Genomic DNA, 24,891 nt, shown 5'->3' with positions numbered 1-24,891 from the left:
GAGTGCTCTGGAGACATTGAGTTTTTGCAGGAAGGTATGGAAAGGGAGAATGCCTCTGAGGCGGTGCAGCTGAAAGTGAGCCTTCTTGGCAAGGTCTGCGATGTGAGGAGAGACAGGAGTCAAAGGGAAAAGGAGAGAAGTGTTCATAGTTGATATGACTGTTCTGTTCAGTTTGGCAGAGGGTATCCTGCAGCGGGCAAAGAATATCTCATTAGATAAGGGGAAGTTAGAGTGACGATGGGCACGAGCTGGTAGCGGTGATATTTATGTCGTTTATTGAGGGTACTTGATGTGTTGTCTTTTCAGCGGCTGAAGTGAGAGCGAATGAGTTAATGTCAGGATAGGGTAGAGAGGCAGTGGTAGGGAAGGAGATGCATGTGGTAAGGGTATCGCGTATCTTTGAGATCTTGGATGAGAAGTGGAGGGCAGACTCTTTAGCGGAGAGTGATGAGAAGATTGTTCCAAGGCGTTGGCAACACAGCTTGTAGGGCAGAGTGGAGTATGTGTGGGTTTGAGCCAAGAGAGGAAATGTGGTGGGGGGTGGGGGGGAGTAGGTTGGCTTGGCGTTCTCCATGAGCAAAGGGATTATGCATTAAAGAGTAGGCGGTGCAGGATTCGCACCATCGTCCAAGGTGGAGTCATATGGCTGTCTTTAGTTGGAAAATACCTCAGGTGATCCAAGGCTGGTGAGGGGTGCAGGGAGTAAATACGATGGAAGGATAGTGGTTTTCAAAGGGGGGTGTTGCGACCATAGAGGAGGGGGGGACAAAGTTAGGAGGAAGGACCTTACCTCTAGCCTGATTTGAACTTGGACGTAGAAGACTAGGCGGGGGTAGGTATAGAAGACGAGGCACAATTGTGGTAGGTTAGTTGTGGTAAGAGGGCAGATAGCTAGAAAAGGTCAAGGGAGATTCCTTGGCCATGAGTAGGATGGTTGTGAAAGGAGGTCAGAGGGGTTCGGTAAGGGAGAGACGTGGGGGGTGGAATTGTGAGAAGTTAAATCCTCCATTGGGGCAATGAGTGGGGGGGTTAAAAAGGTTGCATTAAGGAGAGGACTTGTGGGGACCCAAAATATGTTTTATTATAAGGATAGTGGGCGGTTGTTGAAAGGAATTGTGTTGGAGTGTTTTGAAGAAGGGCGTGGGAAAATCCAGAGTTTGGATTGGAGCAGAGTGATTGGCCTTGTTGATATATACACCGACCCCACCAACTTTCTTGGAAATCTGAAGAGAGCGAATGAAGTTGGCAGAGTGAACATGCTTAACGGCATATGTTGCAGCATCCTGGGGGACTAGCCATGCCACACGGATGCCCCTGGCCGCGAGCTAGGGGGGGGATCAGCGAGGAAGGAGGTTATGGAAGGACTGGGTTAGGGACGCGAGGTGCGGGGCATCGATGAGACTGGCGTAGGATGGACTAGCAGGCTGCTGTTTGAGATTGGTTTGAGTTGCAGGGATGGGATAGGAGTAGGCCTGAGAGGGACTTCTGCCCAGGGGAACTTTGAGGCACTGTGAAAAGGGGTGGTAGTGAAAGCGCAGTGAGCAGAAGCTGGAGGTGTGGGTCAGACGGGTAACAAGGAAGGTAGCCAGGGATTGGTACGCCAGTAAGGCCACGGTCATCTTCGATACATAGTCTGAACTTGTTCTGCTTATTTAAGGACTTTATGAACCATACCTCCTGCCTAAGGATTGTGGGCCTCTAGTGCAGTGCATGAATGTGAGGCCACGGGCCCCACGGAGGTGCCCGGATTTGTATTGACCTGCTGTGTAGTCCAAATGGCAAATTGATTCCGCATTTCCACAGACTGCTCGATAACATTTGAGAGGTTTGGTTTCCTCTGGCCTGTACACTGCTTTTAATAATCAATGAAAAAATCCATGGAGGATGGTTATGCTGTGCTCCACTCATGTTGGTGGATGGTCCACTTGGACTGTGCAGTGGGACGATGGATGAGACTTGATGCTTTGGCTGATTGTGTTTGTAATGACCATGTGCCACGTCTATGCTGCTCTTACACCTAAATAGTTGTTTTTAATTCATTTGATCGGGTAAGCAATGTGGTACCCTTGCTTGGGCGCGCCGCGGCTTTCCAAAATGGCAGGATCTGTTGTGGATCTTCTCAGAGAGGGTCTTCTGTTGCTTGGCGCGTGAAGGATCTTGGGTCAGCTTTCGGGACGCTGGTCTGATATAAGGGTACGTGGTATGACGGGTTGCCCAGTTAATACATCTGACTTTTCCTTATGCCTGGGATCCCGGTGTAATGGTATTATCTGCTTAGCCTTTCACTTGCAATTTCTTAAGAGGATCAAACCCTGCACACTGGCTCGTGCCTGGTGGCATCTGTCGCATCTTATTCATCAGTCCAACAGAAGAGCTCCCATGCCGGCCAGTTCCTTCCCTTGGAATATCTTTTTCAATCGGGCAATATTCTACTGATTCTGCTGTTTTTTTTCCAAAGCTCTGATCAAGTGTTAACTAGACCTGAATGTATTGAAGACCAGTATAAATTACTGAGATTGCAACAGAATTGGACCACTGCAGCAATTGCTGCACTGGTGCGGTCTTTGCAACTACTTGATAGGTTGCATACGATACAGCCTGGTCCTGGGGGTTGAAAGGCGTCTTGTGATGCTGGATTTGAGTCATACACTGGCCCCCAGTGGCAAGGAAACCTATGCTTTGGATCCATCAGCTGCATCTCGAAAGCCGGTTGGACTCTGGGTCTGATTCACGGTCACGCAGTGAAGAAAGCTGCGAGGATCAACATTTTTGACTTTTGTGATTCTGGGCAACGCGCAGCTCACCCTGTTTACAAAGGTGACCTGCGCATTTGTTGGTGGTGCTCCAGCACAGGTGATGCTTACTCATAAATAAACTGAAAGGCTGTGCTCCCTCCACACCCCTGCCCCGCTCGTGGTCTCCACTCTGCTGCTCAGGCCCCTATGAGCATTGTGAGATTCTGCCATGCATGCATGGGTGGTCGTGCCTTCTCCTGTCTCGTTCCCTTCACTTTGGAGCACTCTTCTCCTTTGCACTTCTCCACCCCTTCCTGTTTTCTGGATCCGCCTCAAGGCTTGCCTTTTTTCTTCTGCTCGCTCTATTTCGTCCACCATGCCAAGAAACCACCATGTGGTCTACACTGCACGTAACGCATGTCAATAGAGATTTAAAAATATGTATCGTAGCCCCAAAGAACCCACAGAGCGCGGTTCATGGTAGGCCCCGTGAGAGGCGGCCACCGTGAAATGTCAAAAGAAAAAAGCGTTCAGATGGATAGAAATGCAATCGGAATAGAGATTATTATTACTACGGTATTTATTGAGCGCGGACCTAGCTTTGAGAAGCAACGGAGTGCTTTACAGAGGTATGCAACAGTACAGATGCATAACATATCGCTTTTCAGTGGTAACAGAACAGATATACTGCGGGGTGTAGGATACAGAGGGGTACAGAGGAGGGGTACAGCTGTACATGGTGGCAAGGAGGAGAGCAGAGGATGTTGTCTAGCAAGTCAGGTGGCACGGAGCAATGTGATGGCGTAGGTGTTGAGGAGAGACTCCTTGAAGAGGTGGATCTTGAGTTCTTTTCTGAACTGTAGGAGTGTGGGAGCAAATCTGATGCCGACTGAGCGGAGGTTCGATAGTCTTGGGGCGTGGGCAGAGGAGGCTTGTTTTCTGGTGCTTTCCTATTTGCAGCGGTGGATTTCACGTCTGTTCAGGTCCTGGCTTCTGATGTTGCGCTGTCCTCCAGAGCTAGTTTCTCCATGAGGTAGCTGGGTGGCATGAGGGTGACTGCCTCATAGATGATGCAGCAAGACTTGAAGTTGATTTGTGCGTGCAGTGGGAGCCAGTGAAGGTCGATGAGGACCAGGGTGATGTGGTTGTATCTGTGTAGACCGTGGATGAAGCGTGTGCCGCATGTAGGACACTTCTCAGGGGCACAAGGGATCACTACGAGAGGCCTTTGAGGAGTGCATTGCCTCCATCTAGGCGGGATAGGACCAGCGCTTGAATGGTGGATCTAAAGCTGTATGGAGCGAGAAAGAGCTTGACTTTGCGCTGGACAGACTGCTGACACCAATCTGTCTGAGTTTTCTTAACTACGTGTGTCTTGAAGGAGAGGTGATTTGTCGATGTGGAACCTGAGTGACTTGGCACAGGAGGTGAACTCTGGTGTGATGCTCTCAGGGTTCCTGGTTGACAGCCAGGTCTGTATGTCTGTGTATTTCGGTTTTGTTGGTGAGTAGCAATTCAGTCCTGGAGAGGTTGAGCTTCAATTATGCAGTGGACCTCCAAGACCGGATCAGAGAGGCCGTTTTTGTGCCTGTGGATGTCCTTAATGGAGTCAGTCTTTAAGTAGAGCTGTGTGTTGGTGTATTGGTGGATATATGGATGTTGTGTGTGGCTAGGACACCTCCCCCCCCTATACAGCTTCATGTATAGATTGAAGATCACTGGGGAGAGGATGGAACCCTGCGGGACTCCACAGATGGCGGGTTGCATTGGTGATCTAGAGGAGTCCAATGTAGGGTGTCCGTGAGCCCCTGGTGGTCTACTGTGTCGAGTAGAACCACGAGGTAGGGGTTGCCGCCGTCAAGGATGTACAGCCTATCGTCGACCACCTGTATGGTGCATCTGGGTCTGAACCCGGATGGGTAGGTTTGTAGGAGATTGTTGGTGTCAATGTGTTGCTGCATTTGCACGGCTACCATTTTCTTGATGATCTTACCTAGCAAGGGAAGATGAGTGATGGGGAAAAGTTACCTAGGTTATTAGGACCCAGAGTAGAGGGAGGATTCATTCTTCTATCTTTAGGGTCGATGAGAAGGTGCCTTGAGTTAGGAGCTGTTGATGAGCTCCAGGTAGGGAAGGGGAGCTTCTGCTGGGAAGTTCATGAGGATGAATGCTGTGAGGATGTCGTCTGTGTACGATGTGGCTTTGAGGGACGACTGGAGGAAGGTCCGTAGATGCAGAGCTGGCAAATCTTGCTGATTTTGTCATTGAAGGTGTTGATGGCGGTGGATTTTTCGACGGAGTATGGTATGGCAGAGTCTGGTAGCGGGTTGATGTAGTGCTTGACCGCTTTGAAGAGGGCTCTGCTTTTGTTGTCAGCTTCTGCTATGGTGTTCTGATAGTTGGAGGCCTTGATTGTGTTGATTAGTTGTTGGAGTTCCTGGAGGAGCGGCAGGTCGGATGCGGTCCTGGAGTGGTGCCAGATTTTCTCTGATGACTCTTGAGGTTGAGTTTTTGCATCACCAGGGTGCTGACAGTTTCGGTTTGCAGGCGAGTTGTTTCAGAGGCGTCTGTCGGTCAACTGCTGCTGAGAGAGTGGTGTTGAGTGCTTCAAGTAGAGTCGCAGTTCAGTTGGGGGTGTTTGATCTATGTGAGGTGGAGGTTGGAAAGGTCTTTCGTGTGGGGGCTTCAACCGGGAAATTCTTGAAGGTTCTGAAGGTTTGTCTGATGGGTTTCTGCTGGGAACGCTTGACTGGGGTGGTGTGCAGGATGTTAAAAGGAACAGCCAGCTGGTCAGACCAGTCAAGCGGGAGAGGAGAGCTGTAGTGGAAGGAAGGCAGTGCTGTGATTATTAGGTCGAGGATGTTACCTTTCTCGTGCATTGGGTCTTTCTTGGGCTGTGTGAGACGGAGGGTGTTGAGAAGGCTGAGGAGAACTTCCTTCATCGGTTTGGTGGCCTTGTTGCCTGGGAGGTTGAAGTCGCCTATGAAGATGATGTTGGTGTGTGTGAGGGACATGGTAGTGGCCAGGTGGTGGGTTTGTGTAGTCTGTAGATGAGATGGAAGGTAATTGTGCCCGTCGATGAGAGCAGGAAGTGGCAGGAGAGGACTTCAAAGGAGCCAATGTTGGCGACATCTAGTATGGTGCAGACCAACAAGGTCTTGTGTATGCTTGTGAGGAATCACCCTGTCTTGTTCGACTGGTCTCTATGTTGGATGCTGTAGCCGTCAGGTACAAGAACGTCTAGGATGTGGGTGGAGGTGGGTGTCAGCCCGGTCTTGGTGAAGCAGTTTGCGTCAATGTCGTGTGTAGTGAAGAGGTCGGTGAGATGTCTGCCGCATGGGTCATATCTTACCGGATGTTGACAACACTGTGGACGGTGAGGGGGTGCTGATGGGAGGCTGATGTGGGTAAAGGTTGTGGGTAAAGGTTGCTGCATTGCGAAGTCCATGCCTTGGAGGAGGGGCGATGTCATTGGCGTTGGCTTGTGATGGTGGGGACGGAGGGACAAAACACATGTCGGCACCTGATTAGCTGTTGTCTGAGCGGTCCAAACAGGAATTGCCCTTTTCTTCGCTACCCTTGTCTTCAGATGCCCTTTATCTAAGAGTTAAGAGAAGAAAGGAAGAGGCAGGGCTAAGTTTAGTGGGGCATAGACCACTTGACCTAGATCAACTTGCACCAGCTCACCAAATGCAAAAGGATAGAGGCTGTAGGGCTGCTTAAGCAGGGAAAAGGGTGGCAAAACAGGAAGGCGCCAACAGTTTAGCAGTGATTGACAGGTGGGTGGGGCTTAGACGACGAGGCCTAGATGCAACTGCTCACCAACTGCCAAGTGATTCATTCCGCTGCTGAGCTAGTTTAAAACGAATAAGAACGGACAAACAATTCTTATGTGCATTGCACATCCCTGTGTGCCTGTTCGAAAGAGGTGCAGGTGGATGCTTTCCTTTTCCCTTTTAGCACTGCTTTGTTGTGAATCGAGACATGCTTTTTAAATGTGTTAGAGCTCCTTTGCTTTTCTGGTTTCTGTCATTGTGCCCCGTGGGTCGGGTGGGAATCTGTGAAGCGCATATTCCGATGCCCTTTGTGAATATGGTGCACGTTTTTCTGATACAAATAAAGAGAATGCACTCACACATCCTTTCGTTTGTATATGAAAAAGTTATGTGGTTCAGGTTCTATGTTTTATATTCTGTGTATTCGTGATTCTTCTAGCCCGTCGGCGTACAGTTGCCGGCGGTTCTATGCTCAGAGTTTTTATGGGAGGGCAAAAGGGGCACTTGTCCACGGCCCCCACCTTGGAAGGGGCCCCCACAGGGCTGTCTGATCTTAAGAAGTAAGATTACATTGTTCACCAGTCTTACATAGCTCATGTCAGGATATTTTATGGGGTGCTGCTGAGGCTATAAAACCATTGCCTTTCTGTTTTGACAAGTACATTCTCCCTTGATCAATTCATCATGTATTGCTTTCTGTGTTCACTGTGGTATACATAGTTTGTGTGTTTCTTACGGCGCAACTCTGTAGCACTTTTTCTTTCCTGTCGGAATTATGTTGATCATGTACAATAGGCAAAGGTGAAATGTATATTGATAAATTGATTGCCACAACGGTTCAGAAGTTAGCTCAGTGTGTGAAGCACCCATTGCAGAGAAATGTGTTCATATGCAAAATTTGAATATGACATTCCAGCAAGGCTGGCTGAGCCTTTTCTATGTCTGAAGTTTATAAACTTGCCTGCATATGTACTGGGTTTTGCAGCACAACAGGTGCTATTATCAGCAATGTACCTGTACCAGACAGGGGCTGCTATAAAAACTAACATATCATCCGTATGGTGAAGGTCTAGAAATTGGCTTGTTCAGATGGGGTGTTGTAAAATCTAGCCAATCGCCTTCAACAATGGCATAAACTGTTAGTCCAAAAGGTGAAAACAATTCAAATTCAAGACTATGGAACGACAGCGTTCATGTTTGTATCCCGGATTTGCCAGCAGACTATGCAGTGATCTTGGTCAAATCATCTAATATATCTTACATTACTGTGCTGTCTTCTGTGACGTTTGCCTTCTTGCATGCTGCTGGTATCGTTTAGCCCATTACTTGATCTTTCTTCTTATGTAGTCCATGTAGACAGAAAAGGGAGCGCCAGATGTTGCAGGCCTCTGGCAGCATATTTTAAGGTCTGCTTGTTTGACACAAAAACGGTTTGCTTTTTGGTAAAAGTCCAAGGCTTTTATGCACGTTTATAAATGAAAATGTCACAAGCCAATGTTTTGGAAGTATTTAAAGCTTTAAAATACAAAATACAAACCCAGATTAAATGTGTTTAATTCACATTGATTGGTATGCTGGTTCTTATATACTTCCCTTGATGATGGAGAGAATTAAGCTAGAATCATTCCCATTTTGCATAACACCCTTCTATAATATTTTGTTTAAAAATGGTCATGTTTGGTAATGTGATTTGTGTACTTTCCATGTCCTTTTTTATAAAATGAGATTGTTTTAGTTCATGGTAAGAACTGGAAAAGAAAGTGTTCAAATGCAGAAATTGCAGAGTTGGCACAAATCCCAGCTTCACCCCGTAACCAATGTATGATCCTGGGAATCTCATTTAATGTTGTATTGCCTAACCTCTCAATATTTCCTGTCCCTAAACCTTTCATAATTGTCAGCCCTTCAGGGTGATTTCCTTCTCATGGTATTATCTCCATAAAAGCCTTATTCATGGTTTCACTGTGTCAATAGTGAGCATATTTATATCGCACACCACAGGCATGTGTTCCTTTGATATCTAATGGCAACACTGTTTGAAAACCATATCCCACTTCTAATCTCAGTCTGTCTGGATAAAGACGCCTTCCTGGTAGCTTCTAATCTGCATCCACTATCCATGCTATGGTATGTGTAGCTTTCTCCTTCCTTCCAATTGGTCTCCTCAATCCATGCTCGAGCACTTTTGCATTCTGTGAGGCAGCTAATCTGAGTTCTCTGTCTATTATGGGTTACTTGTACCTTTTACATACGGTCCTGCATTAATACTTCAGGCTGCATACCTTCCTGGATGTTATTGATAACTAAAACTATCCTGCATGTACTATAACAGTAAACTCTTCGTAAACTGCTAATGTTGGTATTCAAATGCTACCTGTTTATCATTCTGATTAGAGCAAGAATGAAGAGGTAAGGGGACTTAAAGGGAGTAGACATGCTTATTATGCTGCGAAACAGCATATCAACCGAATAGGTTGTGAGCGTGACGGTTGGGGTGGGCGGCGCGACTAGTATTCTCGATCCCTTAATTCCTTTGGTTTGGTGGAGGGGGGTCCCAAAGATGTCCGTGCTAAGGGCCCCAAAAGTGCTTAAAATGGCCCCATCTATGCTCCTTCCAGTCAAACGGCCTCATTACTAGTCTACCGGTAACCCACTGGTGCTACTGGGGTATAAAACAGCGGTAAATTCCCATCCCATGGAGCCCAACAGGACTCCATGGGATGGGAATTACTGATGCACCAGCACTGTTAACGTTGCAGTGCTTCAGTGATTACTCTACGGGTAGGTCAGGCCTGCTGGTAGTTCACTTCCCTTTACCGGCAGTCTTGGAGTGAGCCGGAAGCGGTAGTACCGGACGTTTTACCTGCATTATTTCATGACCGGCTCACTCCTAATGAGGGCCAAAGTCTCTCATCCACTCCCTTTCTCCATTTGGGCTGCAGCCTCCTCTTTAAATAAGCCCGGCCTCTTCAGTACCCCGCCTCCACTTGCTGGCTCTATTCCAAAGCCCCCACTCCACATAAGCACCACTGCCCAACTCATCCAACCCACCACAGACCTATTCACCTCTACAGTCCTCTGTGGTTGCTCAGTGCCCTGTAATATTAGTGTTTTTCTTTTCATTTTTACTTGGTTTCTATAGCGCTATATGCAAAAGTGTAATCTCTTCCTGCACTATAGTTGTGTGAGTTTGTGTTCATTGTGTAGACGTGTGTGCGTGTTTGTGTAACTCTGATTTTGTGCTTCTAAGCCTTACTCAGATGTTTGTTGTCCAGACTATAGAAGTAGGTCAGCTGAGGGCCCTTTACTCCAACATTGTAAAGTATATTACCCTTGACTAGCCCTCGGCCTGGGAATTGCCTTATCCTCTTACTTGCCTGTCTGTGGACCATGCCTCTTTTGCAACACGGCCCAAGGAGTACCACGCTGAAATCATGTATGTGTGTCTCCATCCATCTCCACTAATGGTTCACATGGCTTCTCCTCTGTTGTTCACTGTTGCCCTGTTCCCTTCTCTTCCCAGGTATTCCCAAATCTCTTCTCTGGAGCTCGACAAGTTTCTAGAAGATGTCAGGTGAGTGGCGCCTGTTCAGGCAAGCATGCGTGAGAAGGTATGGAAGCCTAGTAGCCCCATGATGGAAGCATCCGGGTGCGAAAGGAATCTTGGCGCAGGGTTATGTTGGCTGGACTGGCCTATTGGGAACTCTGGAGATTTCCCGGTAGGCCTCTGCACCCAAGACGACCTAAAATGCTGCAGAGTTCACTAGATGTAGGTACATTTGGATGTTCAGAAGGATGGGGCACTCCGGGCAGAGGCATAACCAGGATTGTCTAACTGTACATATGGGGTCCGAAGCCAATGGTGGTAGGCCCTGCACAGTGACCTTGACATCTGTAAATGCCCCACACAGTGCTGCTGAGTGGGCATTTAGAGATTTTGGAGCGGGCCTTGCCCGCTCAAGCCCTACCCATACCACTAAATCCAGGTGGCACTAAGTGGCCCAGAATAGGGCAGCCTTTTTGGATTTGCCGAACTTCCATTGGTCTGCTTCGAGGCCAATGGGTGAGTCTTGTTTGTGTCAGGTGCTACCACTCAACTGGACGGAAGCCAGTAGGCCAACCTTGTATGTCTGTACAGTTGATTGTGGGAAACACGGGCAACCTATTTCGGCACAGGTCCATGGGTCTCTCTATGGGCTAGGCCTTGAGCCTGTGAGGCATTTAATAATTGGTGGGTGAGACACTTTGAATGCTCGCGAGATCTAATGAAACCACGTTGGGCTCAATGTCAGATGAATGGTGGAATTCGGAGCCCTCTTCGTTTCGTGGATGATTTTCAGCTGAAAACCCTGTGCAGTAAACCTGGCGAGATGAATTAATATATTTAGAACATTATAATCGCACTCCATGCATCAACATGTCCACAAGGCCCCTGGCGGGGGCTTGAGAAGTCCAACCAGTAGTGGTTGACTAGGTTTCCCTTGCATTGTTTCTGACTCTCGCAATGGTAGCTGTGACGGATCATTCCGGCTTCACTCTTACGATGGGAGAGGGGTGGTAATAAAATACAGCTTACACACAGCATCAGCACAGAATCAAGGAATGTCTACACAGTATAGTACACTGTAAATGTGCACGTTATGGTGTAATTTACATCTAAAAGTATAATTTACATTTAAGGTAAGTACTAAAAACCGTAAAGTATCAAACAGTCAAATGTCCCTTCTAGGCACACAAAGTAACATTTAATATCAAATATGGAGCACAGTGAACATAGTAAGTACACTTTTGGGTGCTATGTTGCAGTCTTAAAGTGTTAGAAAGTTTTCCGCATGGGCTCCTGGTTATAGTTAAGAGGAGGTTAAGTTACCAGGGTACCATGGTCCCCGAGGAGCTGCAATGAAGGCGTTCTTCATGCTGGGGACCATGCATGACCTCCTGGAGGAGAACCCTGCACTGAGTGCAGGAGTGTAGACTTGGATTCCTCACGGCCGGCGTGAAGGTTTCCGAACCCATGCTGGAAACTAGATTGGAGGACCCCAGAGTTGGGACCATCATGTCGATGGATCCAGGAGCAACAGCAAGATTACTCCATGATAGCCCTTCAGGACAGGTCAGCTGAGGCTAGAATCAGCACTGAAGCATTTGGAGCCGGTCTAAGAAAGCTCCATCGGAGGAAGGAGATCGTGGATTTTTCCACTGACCTTGGAGAATCGCAGGAAGAGAGGCTTTGCAATGCACGGGTTTGGAATGGTGTGGAAGTGGGCTCTGCCTCAAATAGCCTGAGCCAAAAAGACTGATCTTCGAAAGCCACCCAAGATCAGTTGGCTTCCTCCGCAGCACCTAGCGGGGAATTGCTCCTTTTTCTAGCTATCGCTCTAGCTGCCTAACTGGGACTACCTGGAGGTGAGAGATGTGATGTTCGCTGAGGAGGCACTGCAGTTTCATGATGAGGGGATGATCAGGTTTATAGCGCGATCATGAACGTCCTAAATACAGAGATACATGTGGCTCTGAGCCAATCAGCCCCTTTCTTCCTGCAGACCTCCCTCTCTCCCTTTCACCTGTACATTCAGATCGCCCTCTCTCGCAGGCACCTATTGGTCTACTTCTCTTAGCCCGCCTCTTCGCCTCCATGTCTCTCAGCCCACTGATTGGTCGCCCTCTCTTCTAGACTGTTTGTGGCACTTTCAGGCCGACTTGCCTCTCTCCTGACCAACTGAATGATCCATATCTGTCTAGTTGCTGGTCTTGCAGCCCCAATCCACCTGTCTGTCACTGGAGGCGTAGACAGGATAGGGCCTGAGCGGGCAAGGCCCACCTGAAATCTGGAAATGCCCACTCAGCAGCACTGTGTGGGCATTTACAGATGTTCATGTCACTGTGGAAGACCCAACTACATTAGCTTTAGGCCCCACTTGTTAGACATTCCTGGCTACGCCTCTGTCGGTCACTCCCAGTTCACCTGTTGGTCTCCTCACTCCCCGGCCACCTGTTCTCCTCTCGCCTTTGAACGCCGTCATCTCCATCTTTACCATTATTGGGGAGCGTACCCCAGGCATCCCTGCCCACACAAAGATGGACCTACAATCTATTTGACCTTTTCCCTGGGCATTGTTTTTAGTTTTAACTGGTTTCTCTCCCTTTTTCTGTCTCCGTCATAGGAATGGCATCTACCCACTCATGAACTTTGCTGCTGCTCGCCCCCACGTGTTGCCAAGGGCCCTCTCCCAGTCCCAGGAAGAAGTGCCACACACCAAGACCCCCACGCCGGAGCCTGTCGATGTGGAGACCAGAAAGGTAAGTGGGGATATCTGGTCACAGAGGCTCCCATAGTCCTATAAAGAGGCGAAACTATTGTGAGCTTATAGCGCAGTCGGAAGCCGTCCAATCGTACATTGCCTTGACGTTGTGTTTGTCCCATTGAGGTGTGCATTAGCCGGACCAGGGAAGCCTGGTGCTTTACTTTGCTTCCTCGTCCTCCCCAGTTCCAGTTCATATGACTATGATATGTTATTTATAACACGCTCAATACCTAGAGGTTTCGAAGCGCGGACCCAGGGTTCGAACCTGTGGTCCTCCGTGTCGTCTTGCTTCCAAGGCGAGTGCGTTGTCCCTGAGCTATCCTCCCGAGACTATCAAATAGCTTCAATGGTATATGATTTTGAGGAAAACTGTGTGGCTCCCTATCCACACTGTGTTGGCATCCGTACATTGCCCAGAGCTAAAGCGTGGGGGCCGGTCCGTTCAAATTGCCAAGCCCTGTGGTGGACTGGCAAAACATGTGCCACAAGAAGTCTGGTTTTTACCTTTATTAATCAGTAGGAAGTGGTTGGCATCATCGCCTAGATGGTCAAGTGGTTTCACTTTGAGAACAATTTAGGAACCACTGGTCTGGGGGTTCTCTTTTTAGTGGGCCTACGGGCATCCCCCCAGGTTTTCTAATCTCAAGGATATAGCACGCACACAGGCATCTGGTGCCCGGCTTTGCCCCATGCTCCTTTTGGTTAGGGGAAAACGGAGGAGTTCTCTTGTGAAACGGAGGCTAGCCCAGGGGAAAACCGCTGGTCTTGGATGCAAGACCACGCAGAAGAACAGAGGTTCGATTCCCAGATCCGCAGCTTGGCACCCTGGTATTAGGTGCGTTATAAAAAACAATAAAATTAATAAATGGGGGCATAGTGCACAGCTTGCAGCCAAAAGGAAAAGGCCTGGTGCTCCCTGCTTCAGCTGGGCCAGGGATCTTCCAGATCTCTCGCCTCCTGTGTCTGTGATCCCATGTCCGGTTTCCTTGGATGTCTCTGTGATCCGGCTCTGTCCCCTGCTACACTCTGCTGGAAGACTGCTTCGCCTTTTTGCTCGGCCTCACTCTGGTCTTTAATAGGCCATGGCTCAGGGGCAACGCGTTGGTCTTGGTAGCAAGACAACGCAGAGCAACGCAGGTTCGAATCCCTGTTCCACCCTTAGGGACTGGTCCCCTGGTCTAAAGCGCGTTACAAAAGATTCATGAATTCCTTCCTTCCGGATGGATCCGCTTGTTCTCCCACTGCATGAAACTTTTCTTGGTTTCGCTGGCTGTTGCTGCTCTGGCATCCTGAGTTTACATGAGGTTCAGCAGACCTCTTGGCTCCCATCTCGCTTTCCTGACCATGTGCTGCTTACCGGACTACCGTGAAATGGTCGAAAATAAAATACCTACTGCAAAAGGACCGAATCTATTTGGGTCGAATTATTATTTTAATAATTGCGAGGGAGGACCCCTGCACCCCCCCCCCCCTTACCTTACGCCACCCCTATCTATTTTTTTTAACTAAAAACGTACACAAATCCCTAACAAATTAGACCAAAGATCTGCGGTCATTTTGCAGTCGGTATTTTCGCGTTCGATCATTTCTGCAGACGCCCTGCCTGCTTTTCCCTGCAGCTCTGTTGTGCTGTGTTTTGCTGTTCTCATTGGACTCCTCACAGCTGGTGTGGATTGCAGAGGTGTCCGCTGGGGACCCTGTCCGCGAGCAGAGCCTTGCGGCAACATAATGCAGGAGCCTGGCCTTCTTGATCTGATCGCTGCACCCAGGCAGGGTAGGGAACCCCTCTAGCACCCCAGAACGTGCTGTTTTGACTCCAGGCCCACAGCGTTTTCCACCACTGCAGCCTGTTTCACTGTAGTAGGGAATCGTGCTGTAACTATCGCAGGACTCGTAGGACTCTGCACAGAGTGAACTCCTGGGTCTATGCTCACCCTCCCAGCTCCCATGATCCAAGTATTGCATAAGCCGATGGATCACGTGACATTGGGTCACCTGTCCCAAAATGCAGGTAGGAGTGGGGGACATGGCTGTAACCAGGGCCCGAGTCCTAAATAAAAAGTGTGGGGCTGCGGGGGCGAACTGTGATGCATGCATTGGCTGGTGACAGAAGACCTTTGATGCTGTTTTAATACAGAGTTAACCTGGTCTTGTGGCTAAGCGTGCCGTCTTTCCCGGCCACGTAGCTACACCCTTCCAAAGAAACTGTTTATTTTATTTGTATTCCTTAAAAACACAAGGGGGGCTCTGTCACAGGCGTGTTGCCTTGACTTGAGCCCTGGGGCAACCCTCCATTCTAAGTTCTCTGGCCCCGAAGGTATGGCTCTCTGATCAGGGCATGCCCAGGGACTTGGAGTGGGCACAGCAGTGCCACCCTGTGCCACCTCCGGGCTACTTGTGGCTCTGGCAATATTGCCCCGTTTGGCAAGCCCACGTGGCTGCAGTTCCCTTCAGAAATGGTGTTGGAGTCGGGGACCTGACTTCCTCACAACCCATAGCTTGTGTCTTTTCCTCGATTCTGGGGTTACATTCCCCAATAAAGGTCTACAGGAGGCGGAGGGTGTGGTACATGATTTTTCTCAAGAGCTTTGAACACACCAATTAAACATTGAAAATTATTGTAACTCTGAGTGGTCCAGAGACTGTGGTCACGCAGTCAGATAGGGCTTCTGCACACTCCTCTGTGGTTGGGTGGCTCAGATGGAGCTTCTGCGCACTCCTCTGTAGTTGGGTGGCTCAGATGGAGCTTCTGTACACTCCTCTGTGGCTGAGTGGCTCAGATAGAGCTTCTGTACACTCCTCTGTGGCTGAGTGGCTCAGATAGAGCTTCTGTACACTCCGCTGTGGCTGAGTGGCTCAGATAGAGCTTCTGTACACTCCTCTGTGGCTGAGTGGCTCCGATAGGGCTTCTGTACACTCCTCTGTAGTTGGGTGGCTCAGATGGAGCTTCTGTGCACTCCTCTGTGGTTGGGTGGCTCAGTTAGAGCTTCTGTACACTCCTCTGTCGTTGGGTAGCTCAGATGGAGGTTCTGTACACGCCTCTGTGGTTGGGTGGCTCAGTTAGAGCTTCTGTACACTCCTCTGTCGTTGGGTAGCTCAGATGGAGGTTCTGTACACGCCTCTGTGGTCGGGTGGCTTAAATAGAGCTTCTGTGCACTCCTCCTTGGTCGGGTGGCTCAGATAGAGCTTCTGTGCACTCCTCCTTGGTCGGGTGGCTCAGATAGAGCTTCTGTGCACTCCTCCTTGGTCGGGTGGCTCAGATAGAGCTTCTGTGCACTCCTCCTTGGTCGGGTGGCTCAGATAGAGCTTCTGTACACTCCTCCTTGGTTGGGTGGCTCAGATAGAGCTTCTGTACACTCCTCTGTCGTAGGGTGGCTCAGATAGAGCTTCTGTACACTCCTCTGTCGTAGGGTGGCTCAGGTGAAGCTTCTGTACACTCCTCTGTCGTAGGGTGGCTCAGATGGAGCTTCTGTACACTCCTCTGTCGTAGGGTGGCTCAGATAGAGCTTCTGTGCACTCCTCTATCGTTGTGTGGCTCAGATGGAGCTTCGGTGCACTCCTCTGACGTTGGGTGGCTCAGATAGAGCTTCTGTACACTCCTCTGTGGTTGGGTGGCTCAGATGGAGCTTCTGTGCACTCCTCTGTCTGGGTGGCTAAGATAGAGCTTCTGTACACTCCTCCGTGGTAGGGTGGCTCAGATGGAGCTTCTATGCACTCCTCTGTGGTTGAGCTTCTGCGCACTCCTCTGTAGTTGGGTGGCTCAGATGGAGCTTCCGTACACTCCTCTGTGGCTGAGTGGCTCAGATAGAGCTTCTGTACACTCCGCTGTGGGTGAGTGGCTCAGATAGAGCTTCTGTACACTCCGCTGTGGGTGAGTGGCTCAGATAGAGCTTCTGTACACTCCGCTGTGGGTGAGTGGCTCAGATAGAGCTTCTGTACACTCCGCTGTGGCTGAGTGGCTCAGATAGAGCTTCTGTACACTCCTCTGTGGCTGAGTGGCTCAGATAGGGCTTCTGTACACTCCTCTGTAGTTGGGTGGCTCAGATAGAGCTTCTGTACACTCCTCTGTGGCTGAGTGGCTCAGATAGGGCTTCTGTACACTCCTCCGTGGTAGGGTGGCTCAGATGGAGCTTCTATGCACTCCTCTGTGGTTGGGTGGCTCAGATGGAGGTTCTGTACACGCCGCTGTGGTCGGGTGGCTCAGGTGGAGCTTCTGTACACTCCTCTGTGGTTGGGTGGCTCAGATGGAGCTTCTGTGCACTCCTCTGTGGTTGGGTGGCTGAGATGGAGCTTCTGTGCACTCCTCTGTGGTTGGGTGGCTCAGATAGAGCTTCTGTGCACTCTTCCTTGGTTGGGTGGCTCAGAGCTTCTGTGCACGCCTCAATCGTTAGGTGGCTCAGATAGAGCATCTGTACACTCCTCTGTAGTTGGGTGGCTCAGATGGAGCTTCTGTGCACTCCTCTGTGGTAGGGTGGCTCAGATAGAGCTTCTGTGCACTCCTCTATCGTTGGGTGGCTCAAATGGAGCTTCTGTACACGCCTCTGTCGTAGGGTGGCTCAGATAGAGCTTCTGTGCACTCCTCTGTGTTTGGGTGGCTCAGATAGAGCTTGTGTATACTCCTCTGTGGTTGGGTGGCTCAGATAGAGCTTGTGTATACTCCTCTGTGGTTGGGTGGCTCAGATAGAGCTTCTGTGCATTCCTCTATCGTTGGGTGGCTCAGATGGAGCTTCTGTGCACTCCTCTGACGTTGGGTGGCTCGGATAGAGCTTCTGTACACTCCCCTGTGGTTGGGTGGCTCAGATGGAGCTTCTGTGCACTCCTCTGTGGTTGAGCTTCCGTGCACTCCTCTGTGATGGGGTGGCTCAGATAGAGCTTCTGTACAATCCTCTGTGGTTGGGTGGCTCAGATATAGCTTGTGTATACTCCTCTGTGGTTGGGTGGCTCAGATAGAGCTTCTGTGCATTCCTCTGACGTTGGGTGGCTCAGACAGTGCTTCTGTACACTCCTCTGTGGTTGGGTGGCTCAGATACAGCTTCTGTACACTCCTCTGTCGTTGGGTAGCTCAGATAGCGCTTCTGTACACTCCTCTGTGGCTGAGTGGCTCAGATAGAGCTAATGTACACTCCTCTGTGGTTGGGTGGCTCAGATGGAGCTTCTGTGCACTCCTCTGTGGTTGAGTGGCTCAGATAGGGCTTCTGTACACTCCTCTGTGGTTGGGTGGCTCAGATAGAGCTTCTGTACACTCCTCTGTGGTTGGGTGGCTCAGATGGAGCTTCTGTGCACTCCTCTGTGGTTGGGTGGCTGAGATGGAGCTTCTGTACACTCCTCTGTGGTTGGGTGGCTCAGGTGGAGCTTCTGTGCACTCCTCTGTAGTTGGGTGGCTCATATAGGGCTTCTGTACACTCCTCTGTGGTTGGGTGGCCCAGATAGAGCTTCTGTACACTCCTCTGTGGTTGGGTGGCTCAGATAGAGCTTCTGTACACTCCTCTGTGGTTGAGTGGCTCAGATAGAGCTTCCGTACACTCCTCTGTGGTTGAGTGGCTCAGATAGAGCTTCCGTACACTCCTCTGTGGTTGAGCTTCTGTGCGCTCCTCTGTGGTTGAGCTTCTGTGCACTCCTCTGTGGTTGAGCTTCTGTGCACTCCTCTGTGGTTGAGCTTCTATGCACTCCTCTGTGGTTGGGTGGTATGGATGTGTCAAACCAAAGAGGACAGTTTGCAAACTTTGCCTGATGAGACCAATCGGACAGCAAGGTTCTGCTGGTGTATGTGGCTGTCAGAATCCGAGGGGCCCAAGGAACAGACGCTTCCTCCTCTTAACCAATTGGGTTATGGGTAACAAGAGTTGCTGCTCATCTCTGGGTGGACCTGACCCAGAGGCTGGAGCACCGGATGATTGAAGCCATGGCACCAGAGAGCCAGAGGCCTCGCGATATGAAAATACAAAGAACAGTGAAGTCAGTGTTTGGGGCGCTAAAACAAGCCCTGGTCCAACATTATCTATGAACACTGGACCATGAAGATATGCTCCGGTAACCAGAACAGCTACTTCAGTCTCCGGGCAAGCGGCACCGCCCCACAGCATCAAGAGTTAACTTTGGCTCTGAGAGAACATCTTCTCCACTGGCTCTTCTGCAAAAAAGCTGGCCTGCAGCTCATTCAGCACTCCACCACCAGAGACCAACAAACCCCACTGTTACCCCACCCGACCTGCAAGGAGCCAAAAGCTGAAGCTTTAGTATTCGCAAGCCATTGAGATTTCAGAGCCGGAAGTTCCTGTATGTTCGTGTCCGTCCTGAGTGGCATCCATACATACATACATCGCACAGTTGCGGTGCCGTCTTTGGCGTTGATCCTATACTTAACATTGTGTGCACCACAATATCGGATCAATATCGCAATCGGTTAGTCAGGAGCTGCTCTTTCTCGCTTATCTTTGCATGAGAGGCTAACTCCCGGTTGAGCGTATGTTGGTCCTTCGAGTTCCCCTCAGGTACTACCAGCCAAGCACCTGTGTTTGTTCTCTTACTAAATGTTTGGAGTGATACCATTGTGCTCTCCTCCTAGGAGTTGGCCTTGACTAGCCAGCCGCGGAGATCACCAGACGAGCCAGGTAAGGCTTCAAGGAATCCCTGCTATCTAGCTACGCGTCAGTGCCCCAAACCCTCGCCACAGGCTTACGGTAAAACATCATAAGACCGCCATAGCCCCAATATTTCTTAACATAAGAGGGTTATCTTGAGACGGAGTACCAACGCGCATAGGAAGACGCTGGCTGGAAGACGCGGGCTGGAAGATGAAGTTGGGGATGTGATGGTGAAGCTTTGTATATATGTACTGCCTTTAATATAGCGCTGACCTAGCCGAGGGGCAACGGAGCACGGTGTACTCATGCATGCACAGAAAGGATGCATTAATATGGATACAATGAGAAGGCTGGGCGGGCCATGGAGAGCGCGCGTACTGAACTCGCGAGACGGGAGATACAGGTTAAAGAAGGAACTGGCCGTTGGATCGAAAGACCTGCGCTACGCCTCTTCCCATGCCCTGGAAAATAAATTGGCAGTGAGAAGCCATGGCAAGCCACCTGAAGCACGTGGCAGGAGGGCAGGATATCCTCTTTGGCACAGAGCCCTTGGGTGGCGCTACTGCATCAGTATTTCTGAGGGGCCTCCCAGCTAAGGTAGACTTGATTTCCTTGTTTGAATGGAATCCGATGTGGTCATATATTCTGTGGGCAACCATAGGAAAAGGAAGCCAGGACCAGACCTGGCAAGTATTTCATGAGGTCTTCTGGCTTCAGAACTGAATCCTCGATGTTCCCCTGACAACCAACCTGTGAAAGTATCTCATGATTGGGTGACTCACAAGCATTTGCAAGTATGCGTGGTTGTGGGCTGAGTTTGCCCACAGCTTCTAATACTACTATAAATCCGGGGACTCTGTGCCCAATGATTTTATCTATCTCCTGAACTAGTCCCAATGCACCATGGACATCCATTTACCAAAGTGCCCGGAGGCGCTGCTTGAGCGTTATGCGCCGCAGGAAGTGGAGTCCCAGGAAGTGTCCATTATCAACATTGGAAGCCCCTTTTGTCTGCCTTACGTACACCCTTTTGATAGAATTTAAAATCATAACCCATGGATGCTGCATATTTGTGGGAGTATGATAGGTGGGGATGGAGGGAGGTTCGGGGGTCAGTGCCAACACTGTCCCAGGAGGATAGCTCAGTGGCAACGTGCTCGCCTTGGAAGCAAGACGACACGAAGCAACACAGGTTCGATCCCCGGGACCGTGCTTAGAAACCTCTGAGTATTTAAGCATGTTATAAATATGCAACTAAGACAACAACAAAAGAATTCTGTAACAGCGCCTCGATGCCCCCACCCAGTGTGAGCGCTTTACAAAAAATGCAAATAAACTCTGGTTTGCTTTAACTCTGACAGTCCATTAAAGGATCATTAACCAATGTCATAGTATAAGTCAACTTCCACGCAGCCCCTGCTATATTTGCGCCTTCAAACACCATTTGCTGTATAGGCGCATTATAATTACCCAATCAAATAAATAAATAAAATGAAATGTACGTACTCCTAACACCAGCTATTTATTTATTACATTTAATTATACGCCCAAACCCGGGGGTGTCAGGGCATAGGTTACAAGTTTACAGTAAAACATTCTGGTTGCAAAGGAGAGAGTTGTCAGGTGATAACAGGAAACGTGACATGGTAGTTACAAGCAAATATTGGCTAACATTAGTGTAGGCTTACAGATATTTAGCACGACAAATGGTTACAATGCAGACACGTTAGAATTTGTTGAATAGCTAGGCTTTTGGCAATTTCTTGGAGTAGGTATGGCAAGGCTCGTTGCTTACGTTTGGGGGGAGTGAGTTCCAGGTTCTGGGGGCTGCTACAGGGAAGCTGGAGCTACCTGTTCTTGAGTTCTTGAAACGGGGGATGAGTAAGTGGGTGCTGGAGTTGGATCTTCGGCGTTTTGCGTGAGACATTGGTTAAGATACATGGAGGCATTTTGGGTGATGCGTTTGAGTGGTGGTAAGTGTTTTATGTAGTATTCTGGCTTGAATGGGTAGCCAATGTACCGCTCTCCTAGCCTGTGATATAATACCCTTTTTTTCATTCCAAGTGCTGCTCTTAGTGCTTTGTTTTGCAATAATTGCAATTTGGTTAAATTGTTCTTAGTGGTGCCTAGCAGGAGTATATATCACTTAGCCTCCCAGCCACCTCCCTAGATCACATCATTTGCCTTTTTTCCATAGTCCTTTCCCCATTTGATCTGTTATTTAGTCCACGTCTTTCATCCTTTTGCCAGACTCCTCCCTGGAGCCCACAAGAACGGCCCTTCACCTACATGAATTTCAGCAGCCCCCTCTGGGGGCCCCCAAACATTGCGGACCCCCCGCACTGTTTGCTTTCACCCTGCACTGACGCCTCCGTCGGCTTCCTGGAGCGCCCCTGCCCACCTCCTGCCTACATCTGTTGGGAAGGTCCAAACTCCCCCATCTTCCACCTGGAGTCTTGTGGCAGGGGGTGAGTCGAAAGCTTACCACCACTACACCATTGTGAGCCCTGTGCCCTCTTCTCACCCCATCCTATTAGCGTTGCCACTACCCTACAGAGGCTGAGAAGTCCACCTTGCCTGCTTATCCCAGGGGCGCCCCGGCCCACCGCATCCCCTCCTCGGCTGCTGCTTCCCTTAGACACGGTGGCCTCACGGGCACCCCGATACTACCAGCGGATCAACCAGCACCCCACCCGTCAGTTTACACGTCAACCTCTGGATGATTCACTGCAAGCTCCCCCCACCTAGAACCATGGCCAAAGCGCTGAAACCACAGAAATCCGCTGATATCTCCACCATGTTGCTGGAAACCGACAAGGGAAAGAAACCATAACCTGCCCAAACTCACACCACAGAAGGCTATAGAGGATGGAGGGACCCTCGCAACCAAAGACGATCTTCAGGCCTTCATGTCCGACATCAAGTCAGAATTTAGATCCTGCATGACGGAACTCATCGCAAAATTAGAACAAACAGAGCAAAGAGTTAGCAGTATCCAACACAGGATGAGGGAGTCCGAGGAACTGGCCCTGGAGCACTCCAACTCCTTAGAGGAAGTCCAATGCACCATCCAGACCCTAATGGATAGAACCGAGATCCTGGAATTCAAACAGGAGGTTATGGAAAATCGCTCCCGGCGCAATATGCTACGCATCCGAGGGGTGCCTACATCGATATCGGACAAGGAGCTCCCTGAGTACGTGGGCAATTTCTTCCAATCATTGTTGCCGAATCTGGACAAGACCCAGCTCTTGCTGGATCGCACCCATAGGCTTCGCCCCCGTCGAGGGACCGACTCTGACTCCCCCCCCCCCCAGATGTAATTGCGAGAGTCACTTTCTACACTACCAAAGAAAGCCATCTCGGCGATTGGTCGCTCATGCGACAAACTATCTTTTCAGAGCTCCCCACTCCAAATTTTTCAGGATCTCTCCCCTTTAACCTTGCAGAAACGCAGAATGCTCTGTCCACTCACTCTCTTCCTCCGAGACCAGAAAATCCGCTACCGGTGGCTGTTTCCTACAGCGCTACAATTCGAAGGGATTGTGTCCTCCGACGTATTCCTTATCTTAGATATCTCCTTCCAGCTCTCCTGGCCTCAGAAAATTTTTCTCTAGAGGGCGCTGCGCGTCGACGTCCTCTGAGTCGATGTCCCTCGACAGCCGCCGTATCGACGTCATCCTGCCTATAAAGGCCGCGCGCAGCGTCCGTTGCTCAGTTCCGTTTTTCCGCGCTTACTCAGTGCCTCGGAATACCGTTGCTCAGTTTTGTCAGGTTAATCCTATTTACCTCGAGATATTCGATCCGTACTCGATGGCTTCTTCGTCGGAACCGACAACTCCTCGGTCCGGCTTCAAAAAATGCCGAGATTGTGGGAAAAAGATGTCGCTGACTGACCCTCAGAGTTTGTCTGTGGTGTTTGGGAGCTCAACACCATTGTTCGGAGTGCGAGGACTGTATGTCCATGACAGCTAAGGCCCTGAAGGAGCGTAGTGGGAAGCTGGAGAAAGGTAAGACTTTTAAAGCTTCTTCTTCCTCGACGAAGTCGAGACATTCGTCTCCTCGTCACCATTCGCGCTCCAGGTCTCGGAGTGTGTCCCATCACTCCTCGAGATCGAAGCACTCGAAGAGGAGACGTCGAAGATCCCCTTCTCCGTCTTCCTCTTCCTCTGTTTCTCCAAAGAGAATCCCTTGCCCCACGAAACAGTTCCCGGGCTGAATGGGAGGAATTCTGCAAAAATATGATGTGCGTCTTCGAGAAAGCGGCCTCGACCCCCTCGAAGACTGCCGAGAGCGATGCTCTGGTCGAAAGGTCAAAAACGCCGCGAGTCGCAGTACCCGGTGAAAGAAGCTTCTCGAGCGCGTCTCGAACCCTCGAGTAAGGCTATGACCTCAAAACCTTCTTCGAAGGTTCCCTCGACGCCATCGACGAAGGTTCCGTCGCCGCCGAGGTCGGTGTCTTCGACGCCGTTGTCGAAGGGACCTTCGACACACGGGTCTGTCGACTCGACGCCATCTTCGACACCGGCGTCAACGCCAAGAAAAGTCACGGTTACGACACACCCAGTGGCTATCCCCAGGTCCTCGATGACGATGGCGTCGAGGTTGTCGACTTCCTCGAGCAGAATCCCAATTCTGTCGAGGTCATCGAGGCCTCCGCCTTTGTTTTCGACGCCACGCCCGAAGCCTTCGACGTCGACGACATCGACGTTTTCGAGGCCGATTATGACAAGTTTGGCACCCTCTGCCTTGGAGATGGGGTTTACACCCTTTATGAGTTCAGAACAATTGAGAACTATGTCCTCAATTATGGAAGAGGGTGAATTGTCTGAACAGGAAGACACATTTGAGTTGCAGGGACCTGCAACCCCAGTTAGAGAGGAGTTATCCTCTGAAGAACGCAGGTTAAAGGATCTTCATGATTCCTTACATGAGGCAAGTGGCTTAGACACTTTCCCTGAGGTGGAGTTTGCTAGGCCAGACCCAGGGGAGCATGCTGAAACCCCCTATAGAGCCTTAATGGCCAGGATCACAGAGTTTACGGGGTGGTCTGCACCTTCACAGTCCTTCCAACAAGATGACCTCACGGATATTCTTGACAAAGGCCCACAGGAGGATCCTGTAGTGCCCTTTCATAAAGCTCTTCAGAGGAAGGTTATGACGAACCGGGAAACCCCAGATGTCGTCCCGGCAGTAAATAAAAAACTGTCTACAAAATACAGTGTATCTTCTGCAGACCCGGGGTTTTTGTCAAAACACCCATCCCCAGAAAGTCTGGTGGTACAGGCAGCATCTTCTACTGATGTCAAGACTGCTTACCCTACCGTCCCACAGGACAGGGACGATAAAAAATATGATGCTATGGCAAAGAAAGTTTTTTCTGCATGTAGCATGGCGTTAAAATCTGTTAATGCTACTTGCACCCTTGCTAGATTCAGCCATACACTTTGGGAGTGTGCTTCTACAGCGGCTGACTGCATCCCGGAGGGAG

At 49.9% G+C, this 24,891-nt stretch overlaps 1 protein-coding gene across 4 annotated transcripts in view; it reads left to right on the top strand.

The window, feature by feature from the left end:
• NRBP2 (nuclear receptor binding protein 2) overlaps window positions 1–24,891 on the top strand; it is a 464,081-nt gene that overhangs the window by 386,122 nt on the left and 53,068 nt on the right. For all 4 annotated transcript variants that reach the window (XR_011278688.1, XM_069621852.1, XM_069621853.1 and 1 more), the window contains exons 13-14: window positions 10,035–10,085; window positions 12,676–12,811. Coding sequence is in view for 3 of the 4 variants with exons in the window: in XM_069621852.1 (XP_069477953.1) it covers window positions 10,035–10,085; window positions 12,676–12,811 (187 nt within the window). In the remaining variant the exon portion in view is untranslated. The remainder of the gene's footprint in view (window positions 1–10,034; window positions 10,086–12,675; window positions 12,812–24,891) is intronic.

Source organism: Ambystoma mexicanum, chromosome 5q, assembly GCF_040938575.1.
Source record: "Ambystoma mexicanum isolate Mex_15411 chromosome 5q, UKY_AmexF1_1, whole genome shotgun sequence".
Classification (NCBI taxonomy): domain Eukaryota; kingdom Metazoa; phylum Chordata; class Amphibia; order Caudata; family Ambystomatidae; genus Ambystoma; species Ambystoma mexicanum.
The sequence above is the reverse complement of the archived record's forward strand: the minus strand, read 5'-3'. Positions and strand labels throughout refer to the sequence as shown.